Below are 14704 nucleotides of genomic sequence, written 5' to 3' on the forward strand. Positions count from 1 at the left end.
GAGCGAATGTTAAAAGCGCTTACTGAACACTCGTACAAACGGCCGCCATTGTCCCGCCTGCACTTCGAAAGTGAAATTGGGCATGGCGTGCTGATTGTAAGCGAAGCACGTCTTTGTGCCAATAAATTAAACAAGCGCACGTCTCCATGACCGCCACAAGCTGCGAGACAGCAGGAGGGGGCGAGAACAAAGGGAACAGGAACACGGCTAATGGAGGGGGGAGCGGGAACAGAAACTAACAAGTCAGGTCCCGGGCCGGCCAGCCAATCACAGCGCAGCCCGGGGAATGACGTCACGGGGGTGTCCCGGGCCGGCAGCCAATGACAGCGCGGCCCAGGACAAAGGGGCGGGACTTAAAAAAAGACAGAGAAACGCCCCCGAATCGCGTTTTCACGGGAAAGCGTGATTGAGAGCCTCTGTCTCCCAATGGCTAGCCTCCATTTATGGAGCTAGCCAATGGGAGACAGAGGCGGGACCAAAGCCCCATATGTAGGATCATGAGATTTCGCCCTGGGCAGAGCAACTGCTACGCAGTTGCAACGCCAGGGCGAAACCTAAAAAGAAATGAGAAGAGTGGGGGGAGTGAGTCAGGTATAATGGGGCGGGAACTTAGTACAGTCGGGAGCAGGTTGAGACACCATGCTAGGCGGCAAGGATTAAGGACCCCAGTATTTGTTGAGAAGGTGCAGCTTGAGGTCTTTTTTTGAAGCTGAGGGAGCAGGAGTTGCAACATAGATCTTTAGGGAGTGAGTTCCAGATAGTAGGCACATTTCTGGAGAAGGAGCGTGATTGAGTAGATTTCTTGTTTAACAAAGGAGGAACTAGTATGAGAGCATTGGTGCTCCTCATTTCTCTAGAGCAGCCCGCTTTGTGGAGTTTATCTGAGAGATACAATGGGGTGTGATGATGCATGGGTTTATGCGTAATGCAAGCAGTCTTGAAGGTGGATCTGCCTTCAATGGGAAGCCATTTGAGACCTTTAAGGATGGGGGTGATGTGGTCAAACCGTCTACAGTCAGAAATAAGCCTGGCCGCGATGTTGAGGACTGATTTGATTGGGATAAGTGGACTTTTGGTGTTCCAGAGAGAATGGCATTACCATAGTCGAATTTAGACAGTACCAGTGATTGAACAACTAATTTAAAATCATCAACAGGATTGAAGGGTTTAATTTTCTTGAGGCGGTGAAGAGTGAAGAGAGCTCCTATGGTCGAATTTTTTATGTGGGGAGTAAGGCTGAGGTTCTGTGTGATGCCGCACATTTTGTGATAGTATTACTTCATTATTTTACAACTTTTACAAATTGTAACACTGACTGGGAAAAGATTTCGCCCTAACACTACCAGTTTAACACCCGAATACAGGAATAAGAAATTGAAATTGGCCCATTTTACCTTTGAGAAGGAGCTTCCACTGTGTGGGAACAAGTGTTGCTACGTTGTTAGCAACTTTTGATCAGTTAACACTAGAATTAATTTTTCTGTTAAAATCTGCTGATTATGGAGCAGATAATGGATTATGTGGCAATTGCGGGAAAAACCACAATTATGTGGATAAGACTGCAGCCAAATAATCAAATACATCCGGTGGAACCTGCCTTAGGTGAAATATCAAATTTGTTGCATAGTAGCAAAGTAAGGGGCATTTTCATTAATATTTTGTGTCGGGTGCTTGCATGGCCCAACACAACCCAGCCCAAAATTTCATTGAGATTTACCATAACTTTAAAAACTAGCCCATACATTCAAAACAAAGCTGCACTGCATAAGCTCACAGGCTAAAGATAGTAAATATACCCTGAAGACTACAACTCCCAGACGCCTTAGTGTGTCCAATGAAAGTCCCGGGCTGGAAACATGGGGGCAGATTTACAAGCCCCTGCGCCTCATTTACGCCGCCGTTGCGTCACTTTTGTGATGCAGCGGCGGCGTAAATCCTGGTCCATGGTGCGGAGGTACTTACAACGTGACGCATCTGGGAGATGCGTCACGTTGTAATTCCCTGCGCCACATGTAGGCGTTCCTGTGCAGGGGGGGGCGTTCCCACGCAGGAACGCCTCCTAAAAGTGGCTGAGTGAATTCTACAAGATTCCACTCAGCTTCTTTTAGGCCCATGCTGCGTCAAAACCCTGCGCCTGCCTGAAACAGGCGTAAGGATTGACGCAGCATTAACTAGATAGGGTCCCCAGAGCATTGCTGGAGCTGCGTCGAGCTTGCGACGCAACTCCAGCAATGTGTCACTTTTACGGCACAGATGCGTGACGCATCTGTGCCGTTTTTGCACCATGGCGGAGCTGTGGTGCACAATAACTGGCGCATCCCTGCTGATTTGCAGGGATGCGCCTGTTATTGTAAATATGCCCCATGGAGTTTAACTCTTTTTGTGCTTTTTGTGCATGAGTGTCCAGCACCTTTTGCAGTATTATACCTCAAATGATACTTTGTTTTCTCTTGTAACCGCACACTTGTCACTTTTTCCTCTTGTGCACTTTTTACTACCTCATGTATTTTTGGTTGCTCACAATTTTTACTACCTCATGTATTTTGTTTGCTCACAATTGTCACTATTACCTTATGTAACGTAACGTATGCTTTTGTAATCTGTCAATGTGTAATGTTTCTCATTATGTTTCATTTATGTTCCTATTGTGAAGCGCTCTGACGCCTTCGGGTAAAGTCCGCGCTATATAAAAATGCATAAATAAATAAAACTCGGAAAAAGCGTCACCGCCAAGCATTGGAGTCATGAAGTCGAAGTCGACATTTTCCTGACTGTTCTCATCCTTGTTGTAATTATTGTAACATTCGACCATACTGTCCCAAAATGCATTCCGAGGCCTTTATCGGAGTCCACGGGGAATTACGACACCAAACGACCCCCCAGTCCTCCCATGAAGGTTATTATGATGGAATGAAGTGACTGATAGCCGGGGAGGCCTGTCAGCAGGGAAGGAGAAGCTTGTGGTCTTGGGAGAGGGAGGTAGGAGGGGCGAGGAGAGAGGGAGGGCAGAAGAGGTGCAGGGGGAAGAGGGCCCAGGCAGACCTTCTTGTGAAACTCGAGCCGCAGTACCAGTGGGGGAGGGACAGCAACACCGAAATTTCGTTGTTTTTCAACAAAACATTTGGGAGCAGGCCTGGCAGGCTGGAGCAGGGGCATGGAGAGGGCATTATAGAAGGCGTGATCTCGTAGAGAGGGGGAGTCCGAGGAAGAGGGGTGAGGCAAAAGACAAGGCTTGGAAAAAGGAGAGACTTGGAGAAAGTAACAGAGAAGAGCGAGGGGAGAATACGAGGCGCAGACACGAGGGAGGGAGGGTCGGCGTCTGCATCACAGAGCTGGAGTGAGAGTCGAAACCCGAGAGAGATGAAGTGTCAGACGCCCAAGAGACAGTGAGAGGAGGCAGAGGAAGAACTGAGGCGCAGAGGGAGTGAGCGAGAGAAAAGAGAGGGGGTCTCCGTGGAGGAGAGAGGATGGAGCGGACAAGAGACCAGGAGACAGGGGCAGAGAGTGAGGATGCACGAGTGACTGTCCAGGACAGTGGGAGCCCCATGTAGGCAGGCCAGGGCCTAGAGGCCTCACAGCCGGTGCCAGTCGGTGCGCAGGTGCGCACAGGTCACGTGGCCACCACCCCGTGCCAGGAGAGGGCCTGTGGGACAGCACGCGACCACTGAGGTGTCAGAGGTATTATCGGGTGTAGGCGCGTTCCCAGGTACTTCAACCCCTCCATTATCACCAGGGCAGAGCAGGTGAGAGTCGAAGCCATGCGCGCACTTGGGCTCCTGGGGGCCCTGTTGTGCGTCACCGCCGCCTGCTGTGCGGACCCCGGCAGGGGCGTCCATAGGAAGCCTCCCCGCGGGCCCTGCTCCTACACCTTCGTCCTGCCGGAGGCAGACCACTGCCAGCCCAGCGGGGGGCCAGCCCAGCCCATGCAGAGAGACGCCCCTCCGCTGGGGGGCGACGAGTCCAGGGAGAGGCTGCAAGAGCTGGAGAGCGTCCTGGAGAATGCCACCCAGTGGCTGCTCAAGGTGAGTGCCTGACACCCTAGCGCCCCCTGCCGGCCAATACTGTGCATTACACCGACCAAACCAGGGACACACCATATAACAAGCCAACAGCTGGACACCATCACCCCACGTTCACTATGGCAGTGGGGGGTCCTATAATCTGCACCCTCCTTCCAAGTACTCTGCAGCAGTGATTTGAGGAAAGGCATTATTCAAATGGGGGCCGATTTTTTTTGTGTGCCTGGGCCGATTTTGTTATGTTATGTTATAAGCTGTTTTGTAACGCGCTCAATTACTACCGGAGTATCCTGGCGCGGTATACCGCTGGGGAACCCGTCCTGGCTTTCCCTGTTCGATGGTCCCTACTGGGAGTCCCCAATGTGGAGCCAGGCATCCCCGGCGTTGATGGGGCCGTTGTGGACATAAGGCAAGCTAATGCCCAGAGTTGCCGAGTGGGACCCCTGGTTAGAGTAGGCACCGAGGCGAGAATTATCGAGTCCGCTGACCCTGGTCCACGACCCTGCCGCGTCGGGAATTGAACCCTGGTCCCGGGCCGACTCCTGCTTCTGGGTCTGCTGCCTCTAACCAGTGAGCCACACCACTCCACAGTGAGCCACACCACTCCACTCCACTTTCAATCCCAATCCGACCCTGACCCTGATGAATAGCCCCCCTCGTCCCACTGGAGCCCGCGGCAGCAGGCATGGATCACGGCGGCACAACCTTTGTGGTAAAGATCATCCCCCACTGAGCAGGTCAGGCTGGCGGACTCCATCCGCTGTGAGCTCCCTGGTCACAGAGGGCGGCGCCCCTGTTGTGGTGTCTGTGAGCAGTCTCTGCTCTGGAGTGCTGTTGGTGGTAGGGTGCTTCTTTCAAATAGTGTTCTCTGGCAGCAGAGTGCTTTCTTTACAGTGCTCTTCGATGGGAGAGTGTGTTTCTCTGAGGGTGCTCTCTGGTGCTTCTCTCCGAGGGTGCTCTCTGGTGCTTCTCTCTGAGGGTGCTCTCTGGTGCTTCTCTCTGAGGGTGCTCTCTGGTGCTTCTCTCTGAGGGTGCTCTCTGGCGCTTCTTTCTGAGGGTGCTCTCTGGTGCTTCTCTCTGAGGGTGCTCTCTGGGGCTTCTCTCTGAGGGTGCTCTCTGGTTCTTCTCTCTGAGGGTGCTCTCTGGCGCTTCTCTCTGAGGGTGCTCTCTGGTGCTCCTCTCTGAGGGTGCTCTCTGGCGCTTCTCTCTGAGGGTGCTCTCTGGCGCTTCTTTCTGAGGGTGCTCTCTGGTGCTTCTCTCTGAGGGTGCTCTCTGGCGCCTCTCTCTGAAGGTGCTCTCTGGCGCTTCTCTCTGAGGGTGCTCTCTGGTGCTTCTCTCTGAGGGTGCTTTGCTGCTTCTCTCTGAGGGTGCTCTCTGGCGCTTCTCTCTGAGGGTGCTCTCTGGTGCTTCTCTCTGAGGGTGCTCTCTGGCGCTTCTCTCTGAGGGTGCTCTCTGGCGCCTCTCTGAGGGTGCTCTCTGGCGCTTCTCTCTGAGGGTGCTCTCTGGCGCTTCTCTCTGAGGGTGCTCTCTGGTGCCTCTCTCTGAGGGTGCTCTCTGGTGCTTCTCTCTATGGGTGCTCTGTGGTGTTTCTTTCTGAAGGTGCTCTCTGGTGCCTCTCTTTGGTGCTGAGGGTGCTCTCTGGTGCTTCTCTCCGATGGTGCTCTCTGGTGCTTCTCCTTGAGGGTGCTCTCTGGCGCTTCTCTCTGAGGGTGCGCTCTGGCGCTCCTCTCTGAGGGTGTTCTCTGGCGCCTCTTTCTGAGGGTGCTCTCTGGTGCTTCTCACTGAGGGTGCTCTCTGGCACTTCTCTCCGATGGTGCTCTCTGGCGATTCTCTCTGTGGGTGCTCTCTGGCGCTTGTCTCTGTGGGTGCTCTCTGGCGCCTCTCTCTTAGGGTGCTCTCTGGCGCTTCTCTGTGAGGGTGCTCTGTGGTGTTTCTTTCTGAAGGTGCTCACTGGCGCCTCTTTCTGAGGGTGCTCTCTGGTGCTTCTCTCTGAGGGTGCTCTCTGGCGCTTCTCTCCGATGGTGCTCCCTGGCGCTTCTCTCCGATGGTGCTCTCTGACGCTTCTCTCCGATGGTGCTCTCTGGCGCTTCTCTCCGATGGTGCTCTCTGGCGCTTCTCTCTGTGGGTGCTCTCTGGCGCTTCTCTCTGAGGGTGCTCTCTGGCGATTCTCTCTGAGGGTGCTCTGGGGTGTTTCTTTCTGAAGGTGCTCTCTGGTGCCTCTCTTTGGTGCTGAGGGTGCTCTCTGGCGCTTCTCTCTGTGGGTGCTCTCTAGCGCTTCTCTCTGAGAGTGCTCTCTGGTGCTTCTCTCTGATGGTGCTCTCTGGTGCCTCTCTTTGGTGCTGAGGGTGCTCTCTGGTGCTTCTCTCTGAGGGTGCTCTCTGGCGCTTCTCTCTGAGAGTGCTCTCTGGTGCTTCTCTCTGATGGTGCTCTCTGGTGCCTCTCTCGGGCGGTGCTCTCTGGCACCTCTCTTGGAGGGTGCTCTCTGGCGCTTCTCTCTGAGGGTGCTCTGTGGTGTTTCTTTCTGAAGGTGCTCTCTTGTGCCTATCTTTGGTGCTGAGGGTGCTCTCTGGCGTTTCTCTTTGAGGGTGCTCTCTAGTCCGTCTCTCTGAGGGTGCCCTGGTGCTTCTCTCTGAGGGTGCTCTCTGGTTCTTCTCTGAGGGTGCTCTGGTTCTTCTCTGTGTGGGTGCTCTCTGACGCTTCTCTCTGAGGGTGCTCTGGTGCTTCTCTCTGAGGGTGCCCTGGTGCTTCTCTCTGAGGGTGCTCTCTGGTTCTCCTCTGAGGGTGCTCTCTGGTTCTTCTCTGAGGGTTCCCTGGTGCTTCTCTCTGAGGGTGCCCTCTGGTTCTTCTCTGAGGGTGCTCTCTGGTTCTTTTCTCTGAGGGTGCCCTGGTGCTTCTCTCTGAGGGTCCTCTTTGGTGCCTCTCTCTGGTGCTGAGGGTGCTTTCTGGTGCTTCTCTCTTAGGGTGCTCCCTGGCGTTTCTCTGTGAGGGTGCTCTCTGGCACTTCTCTCTGAGGGTGCTCTGGTTCTTCTCTGTGTGGGTGCTCTCTGACGCTTCTCTCTGAGGGTGCTCTGGTGTTTCTCTCTTAGGGTGCTCCCTGGCGTTTCTCTGTGAGGGTGCCCTATGGCACTTCTCTTTGAGGGTACTCTATGGCCGTAGACTGTTCAGTAGCAGTGTGCATCTCTCTGGTTCTTTTCTCTGAGGGTGCCCTGGTGCTTCTCTCTGAGGGTCCTCTTTGGTGCCTCTCTCTGGTGCTGAGGGTGCTTTCTGGTGCTTCTCTCTTAGGGTGCTCCCTGGCGTTTCTCTGTGAGGGTGCTCTCGGGCACTTCTCTCTGAGGGTGCTCTGGTTCTTCTCTGTGTGGGTGCTCTCTGACGCTTCTCTCTGAGGGTGCTCTGGTGTTTCTCTCTTAGGGTTCTCCCTGGCGTTTCTCTGTGAGGGTGCCCTATGGCACTTCTCTTTGAGGGTACTCTATGGTCGTAGACTGTTCAGTAGCAGTGTGCATCTCTCTGAGACTTTTCTCTGGGAGCAGAGCTTCTTTCTCGTGGTGGGGTCCTCACTTGTCGCACAGTGCACCCTTTTGAGAGTGCTCCATGGTCGCAGAATGCTTCCTTTCTGAGAGCGCTTTGTGCTTTCTGACAGTAGAGTGCTCTCTCTGAGAGTGGTGTCTAACCGATACTCTATGATTGCAAGGTGTTCTGTATTTAGAACTCTCTTACAGGAAGTGGAAGTGCTTTAAAAAAACAAGCATTTGTCATGCAATAGGTCTCGCATTACTGATCTGCAACACCAATGGCTCATACTTGTCAGTAATTCAAGACCTAGTGCATTCCAAATGCTTGCGTATTGAGCCATGAACTAGCATTCCATGTCTCAGTGTAGTACTGCAAGCTGCTCCTAGAGGTTCCTATTGAGCAAGGCACCAGCACTGCTTGTCTAGGTGCAGTACCGCAAGCTGCTCTTAACCCCTTCCATGCTGGTGACGAACCCCAGCCGTCACTCTCCGCGGCGCTCGTGTGCGGATGACGGCTGGGGTTCGCCACGGCCCGCCCTGTTCGTTTGTTTACCGCACAGCGGCGGAAACGATCCAGCATCGAAGGGGTTAAAGCATCATAAACTTTTGGTCACATGTGATACTGCACCCTGCAGAAGATATGGTAAATCCACCCTACCTATAATGCATTGCATGCAAGATAATACCACAAGTACATTCAAATAGCTTTGTCCATATATACAATTAGTTGCTTTGAAATGTGACAAAATAAATATTATACTAATTCCGGATTAGGTTGTACTCTATGTAGAGCTGATGAAGGGAAATCTAAAGAAGGTTTAATATAAATGTGAGATGTGCTAGCAAGTAAAGTAACCTGCCAACCTAGTTTAGGACCTGTCTGAAGGCCTTTAAGAAAATAGTGCCTCAAGGCTGTAATTAAAACCTAGGGCGTAACAACACATGTAACAGGGAGGTCCTCATGGGAGGTTACAAGAACAAACAATGAGGTACTAAGGAGGGACTATTATGCCTAATGACCAATGAAAAGCCACCATTTACAAAGGACAGGGAAAGTAGCCTATTAAAAAGGTGGGCAGAAAGTAGACAAGCTTTATGCTCATATCCTGAATACACCAAGACAAATGCCAATACTGATATCTATTCCCACTTCATTCGTCACAATCACACGTGGCACTCATAGTGATTGTAAAACAAATAAATGTTTATTTTTTTTTTGTGTTTTTTTGTCTAGTTCATATTATTATTTTCATGAACATTCTAAATTCTTTTTTCGGACCACAAAACAATACACCAGTAAATACAAATAAAACAATAACAAATGTGACACTACATTACGTTTCATATTTACAACATTTAAGAAATATGAACAAGCTCAAATTCCAACAAACAGAAAAGAAGAGAAGAAAACAGAAGAGAAGTTCAAGGGAGAGGTTAGGGAAATACACCGATAAATCAGAAATATATAGGATGAAACTCAAACCAAGGGAGAAAGTTTGCCAAACAGTATTGTATTCAGGTCAATAAAAAATTAGATTCATTAATTGACATAATCAGATATGGACCTGATACTCAATAAATTAAAGAACACTTGTTAGGTCACAAAAAAAGGTCTACGCGTTTCAAACCCCCATCGTGTCTTACAGTGTTATCCTGGAAGAAGAGCTTGTGTAGCCTTTATAATGGCCCCTTAAGGACAAACTTACAGATATTCTGCATTCAACCTGCAGGTCAGTGGGGTTAATTCATGGCATAGTCTCATCAAATCTCTTTCATCCATGAGTATCTTTGGGTGGGGCAGTGTCTCCTCTCTAAGCTGGTACCTGCAGCTTGAAGCGCTACATAAAATTTGCATTCACCTTTGAATGAGCGAGACAATGGTTGTAGGTAGTGCTGCAGCAGAGCGGTGTAATTGCCCTCTTTTTCAATGTTCGTCACTTCTCTCCCTTTTTAAATCTGAGAATCCTGGCCTCAGTGAGTGGATTTGTCTATTAAACATATTCATCTTTTGCAATAAGATGTGCTCTGTAGATAGCCTGGCCCTGGGGGCCAGGATGACATGAGGTGACCAGTCCTTGTCAGTAACTATATTAAAAGTAGTCTTTCTTAAACTGTTTTCTCATTTGCTCTATTACAAAACCCTCCAGCTCATAATCCAATGCCAAATGCTTGTTTTAATAGAAACCACCAAACTACCCATGCCATCCATATACTGTTCTAATAGATAAGGTCTGTTATTAAGGTTTTTCTGCATACCAAACGATGAGACTGAGGGGCATATTACCAACAAGTAGCGATAATTATCGCTAAATAGGCTTAGCGACGATTTTTTTATCGCTGGATATGTTAGCGGAGAAAACATGCTATTAGCAACGTTTTTCTCCATTGTGCTAAAATATCCATTGATAGTGGCGAAATGCGTGAGTATCGCTGAGAATACAGCGATATTCACGCATTAGCGACAAAATGCTCTTAGCCATGTTATCCACCTCCCATTGGATAACATGGCTAAGAACTGGTCTGAGCAGGCGTTGGTTTTTGGCGATAGCGGGAATATTTCCATCGCTACGCCTGCCTTGCTAATAGGCGATAGCGACGTTAGCGACTGCTTTCAGTCGCTAACAGGTTGGGTACGCCCACTTTGCATGTCATTAGCGATAAATATCGCTGACATGCAGAGCGGGCCCCAAACCGCTCGCTATCGCCTAAAAGCTGTCGCTAACATCAGTTAGCGACAGCTTGCTAATAGAGCGATAGAATTATCGCCGCTAAACCGGCGATAATTGCCTATCGCCACCCTTGGTAATATGCCCCTCAGTTCCTGCTTTCCAACTCCAATAATAATGGAGCAGCCACAGTCTTTTCACTATAAATCCCCTGAAGCGATGGGAAGGCATTGAGTCAAGAATTTCAGCCTTAACCATGGCTTTTTTTCTCAACTAGCGCGCCATGGAGAGCCAGACCAAGGTGATGTGTTACTGTTTGTCTACTGCCTTATTGTTCTTTATTTTCCTAAAATTGGCTGGAGTTAATTTTTTTCAGTTGGCACATTTCATTTTGAAGATATTTTTTTCCATGTCCTAAAATGCAGTAGTGTTTGTTATTAAACATTTCTTCCAAATTGAGCAGTGCGTTTAAAAATGTATGCACAGTTGCCATAATGCATTTTTTTTCATACAAATAGCATTACACTTACCACAGTAGATTACTATCATGTTTATTTTACATATTTAAATTGCCCTGCATTACTTGAAGTACATAAAACAGAAGACCTTTTAAAAAAAGCGGTACTTCATGCTATACAAAATACTACAGAACAAAACTCACAACAGAGTTTTTTATTTTATTAAGGTAGGAAGGAAATATCTATTGCATATGCAAAAAACTGTGCCATTTACAATTCCAATAGCTCAAACTCCAACAAATTCAAGAGCTATTGCATTTACAATGCTTGTTCATCTTTCAACTTCAGGTAAATACATATAAAATAAAGCACAGCTTTAAAGAAAAATAAATGCAATTTAAGTTAATCGGTGGGAAATGCACTATTGTACATTATGAATCCTTTATGCACTATTGTACATTATGAATCCTTTATTATTCAGTGTGTAACTAGAGAGCCACAGAACTGAATCCTGGTTGGTGCAGTGGAGAATAGTGACTTGTTTATGTTTAGTGCTACGAGGTTCCAGTCTATGATAGAAAGTACTGTGAATATGCAAGTCATTATTTTAAACTTGCATTACACAAAGTATATGATATGCTGCTAACAAATGTGCGAAAGGGTTTAAGATAAATTAGAACAGTGGAATGTTGAGAGCTCAATTGAAGACAATGGAGTAGCTCCGGGCATACATTAACCCTGGGCGTAGTTTGCGTAGCATCGCTACACGTAGCTACGCAAAGTGCACTTCGCACGCTACGCGAACTGCGTAGTGTTGTAGGGAAATGCTGTTCGCACTGATTGCACAGTGCTGGATGCTTGTCCGCACTGTGCAATCATTGTAAACGGCATCTTGCACAGTGCATGGGGTCGTTTTCTGCCGCTCGAGTACATTTGTACTCGAGCGGCAGCCTTCTCAACGCGGACTGGTAGTTTCTCATCGCGAGCAGTCGCGAGCATACGCGACCACTCTCAATGCGAAACCTGACCTCCACACGTTGAGAATCTCGCCGGGAGGTTTATTTTCCACGCTTGCTGATCGTGAACGAGGAAAAAGTCTTGCGGTCACCAACTTGCAGGCAAAAAATGCCCGCTACGCTGCACGTTTTTGCACTGTGCTACGTGCAATTTGTGTAGTGCATAGTAGCACAAACTACGCACGCTCCGCGATCGTAGTGTAGTACTACGCCCAGGTTTAGCATATATAGGCTGATCTAGGCCTGCAGCTCAAACATTCCAATGATTATCTTCTCTCTGATACCAGAGCGTTTTGTATTTGGTGTTTCTGATTGCAGAGTGTTTTCTATTCTATGCTCCATGATTGCAGTGTTTTCTATTCATTGCTCTCCGATTGCATAGTGCTTTCTATTTGATGCCTCCTGGTTGCGAAGTGTTTTCTATTAGTTGCTCTCTGATTGGGGACCCTTCCAGTACAAAACCTATGCTAGACTCACAGCGCTAGGGAAAGGGGAGGAGAGTGCCATATTTCCCTAAATGTGGCGCTCTCCTTCTCATGCAGCGCAGCATTTGTGGCTGCTGCACTGCTCTGCGTGAAAAAAAATGATAAATCTGCCCCAGAGTGCTTTCTATTGAGTGTTCTCTGATTGCAGAGTGTTTCCTATTCATTGCTCTCTGCAGAGAGTTTTCTGTTCCATGCTCTCTTATTGCAGAGCGTTTCCTATTCGTTCCTCTCTGTAGAGTGTTTTCTATTCGGTGCTCTTTGGTTACAGAGTGTCTTGTAGTCAGTGCTCTCTGACAGCAGAGTGACTCTGTCAGGGTGGCATCTGATAGCAGATGCTGACCCCTTTTAGTGGTTAGTTTTATCGACTTAAAGACCTTGTTCTTTGCTCGCATGTTCAAGTTTGCTTCTACACACAATGTTCTCTTTTTACAGAGGGTTGTTCTTGGCCTCTGACCTAACATCTGTCTGCTCTGTCCACATCTGCCTGCAGAAGGCCCAGAAATAGCCCGCCCACTGATTGGCTCACACGGGTCAGTGCACACACAGTAAACATAGCAGAAGGCCATAGAGCGAGGGGAGAGAATGCAGCCAAGACGCAACCAACCCGGAAGAGAATGTGGTGCAGGACAGCCAATCAGAGCAACGATCTACAACGAGGACATCCCAGCCGACCACTTTGTTTATTTCCCACAGTCAGGGCTTTAAGTGGGATAAAAAAAACTGGGGCGGGGGTGTCTCAAAGGGGCGTGGCCAATGTAATTAACAGCGTGGCCTAAAACACATAAGCTAAGAATCTTTGCTTAGCATAGTGTGTCTCCCGACTTGTATTTTGCTGTTTCTGTCATTGCATCCATAGGGACTCATTGCGAGGCCACCTTTATAAAACTGCCGGTGCTCAGCACCGGTGAGACCCGGCCCACTTAAAGCCCTGCCTACTGTGGCTCCCTTACAATGTTTCCATTTTTACCCTGGTTTTCTTATGCCCCGCTGTCTGCCATCTCACAAGCCCTTAACATCCCAACTACATTTGATCTCTAGTAAGGTATTCCAAACATATTTCTCTTTAAACAGTGAAGATGGGCCTGTTGTCTTCGAGGATTCCTTTTGATTGCTTGATTGTAGCTTTTGGAGAGCGTTCTGCGATTGCTACCCTTCTGGATGTCCTAGTGCAAGTAAAACCACTGACACAACATGAAAAGGAAGAATAAAAGGGGTTTCAATTGCTCTCTAAAGTCCGAATGAGAGACAGTGTGGCCTAATGGGTCTGGTAATGCATTCCAGGCAGTGGCTGTTAGGTAGCCCAGTGAACAACTTCGTAGCCTGGCTTTCCTGATAATTGGAAAGGGAAAGTAAGTTTGTGGAAGCAAAATGGAGGAGCATATTTACAAGCCCCTGTCGCCACAGGCACGTCATATTATATGACGTTCTTGAGGCGATCAACCATTCGCCTTATTTACAAGGCGGCGTTAAGCCACTTAACGTGGCATAACGCCGCCTTGTAAATAAGGCCCCCTTTCACGTTGCACTTAGTGTGAAAAGGGCGTGCAATGGGTGTTGCGGTGGGCGTTTTGCCGCAACACCCATTGATTTTGATGCTGCTCCCTATTTACAAAGGTGGCGTAAATAGGAGTCAGCGCCAAAATTAAGACCAGGGAAATCCTGGTCTTAACATGGTGAAAAGAGGAGAAAAGCTTAATTTCTCCTCGTTTTTGCTGTTTCTACGTGTGGTGCATTTTACAGCACACATCGAAAGATCAAATCGCCATGAATGATTGTTCATGTGCAGGAACGTACACTAATCATTTTAACAAGCATTTGCAATGCAATAGGTCTCGCATTAGGAAAGTGTGAGCTATTGGTATTGTAAATGACAATTTTTTTAAATATGTGTTGGCTTTGAAAATATATAAATTAATAGCATTGTTATTCACAAAGCCAATAGCTTACACTTTCCTAATGCGAGTCCTATTGGCTATGGCAATGCTTGTTGGTAGCAAGCAAGGACAGTGCTATTGTGGTGCTGAGTGATGATGTGGTTGGGCTGAGTGATGTGGTGGTGTCCCATAGTGATGTGGTTGTGTCCCATAGTGATGTGTTGGTGTCCCAGAATGATGTGGTGGTGTCCCAGACTGATGTGGTGGTGTCCCAGAGTGATGTGGTGGTGTCCCAGAGTGATGTGGTGGTGCCCCTGAGTGGTGGCCCTGAGTGATGTGGTGGTGCCCCTGAGTGATGTGGTGGTGTTCCCGAGTGATGTGGTGGTGTTCCCGAGTGATGTGGTGGTGTTCCCGAGTGATGTGGTGGTGTTCCCGAGTGATGTGGTGGTTTCCCCGAGTGATGTGGTGGTGTCCCCGAGTGATGTGGTGGTGTCCCCGAGTGATGTGGTGGTGCCCCCGAGTGATGTGGTGGTGCCCCCGAGTGATGTGGTGTGTGAGGGTGAGGGTGTGTGGTGGTGTGAGGGGTGAGGGTGAGTGAGGGTTGTGAGGGTGAGGGGTTGTTAAAAGGTAGGGCCGATGTCGACCAAGAACCCTTCAGTATTTGCCCGGCGTTAGCC

At 48.9% G+C, this 14704-nt stretch overlaps 1 protein-coding gene across 1 annotated transcript in view; it reads left to right on the plus strand.

Annotated features, from left to right (window-relative positions):
• Window positions 1-3241: 3241 nt before the first annotated feature.
• ANGPT4 (angiopoietin 4) overlaps window positions 3242-14704 on the plus strand; it is a 69452-nt gene continuing 57989 nt past the window's right edge. The window contains exon 1 of the mRNA XM_078651718.1: window positions 3242-4022. Coding sequence (XP_078507844.1) covers window positions 3759-4022 — 264 coding nt within the window. The 5' untranslated portion in view covers window positions 3242-3758. The remainder of the gene's footprint in view (window positions 4023-14704) is intronic.

Source organism: Lissotriton helveticus, chromosome 7, assembly GCF_964261635.1.
Source record: "Lissotriton helveticus chromosome 7, aLisHel1.1, whole genome shotgun sequence".
Taxonomy (NCBI): Eukaryota; Metazoa; Chordata; class Amphibia; order Caudata; family Salamandridae; genus Lissotriton; species Lissotriton helveticus.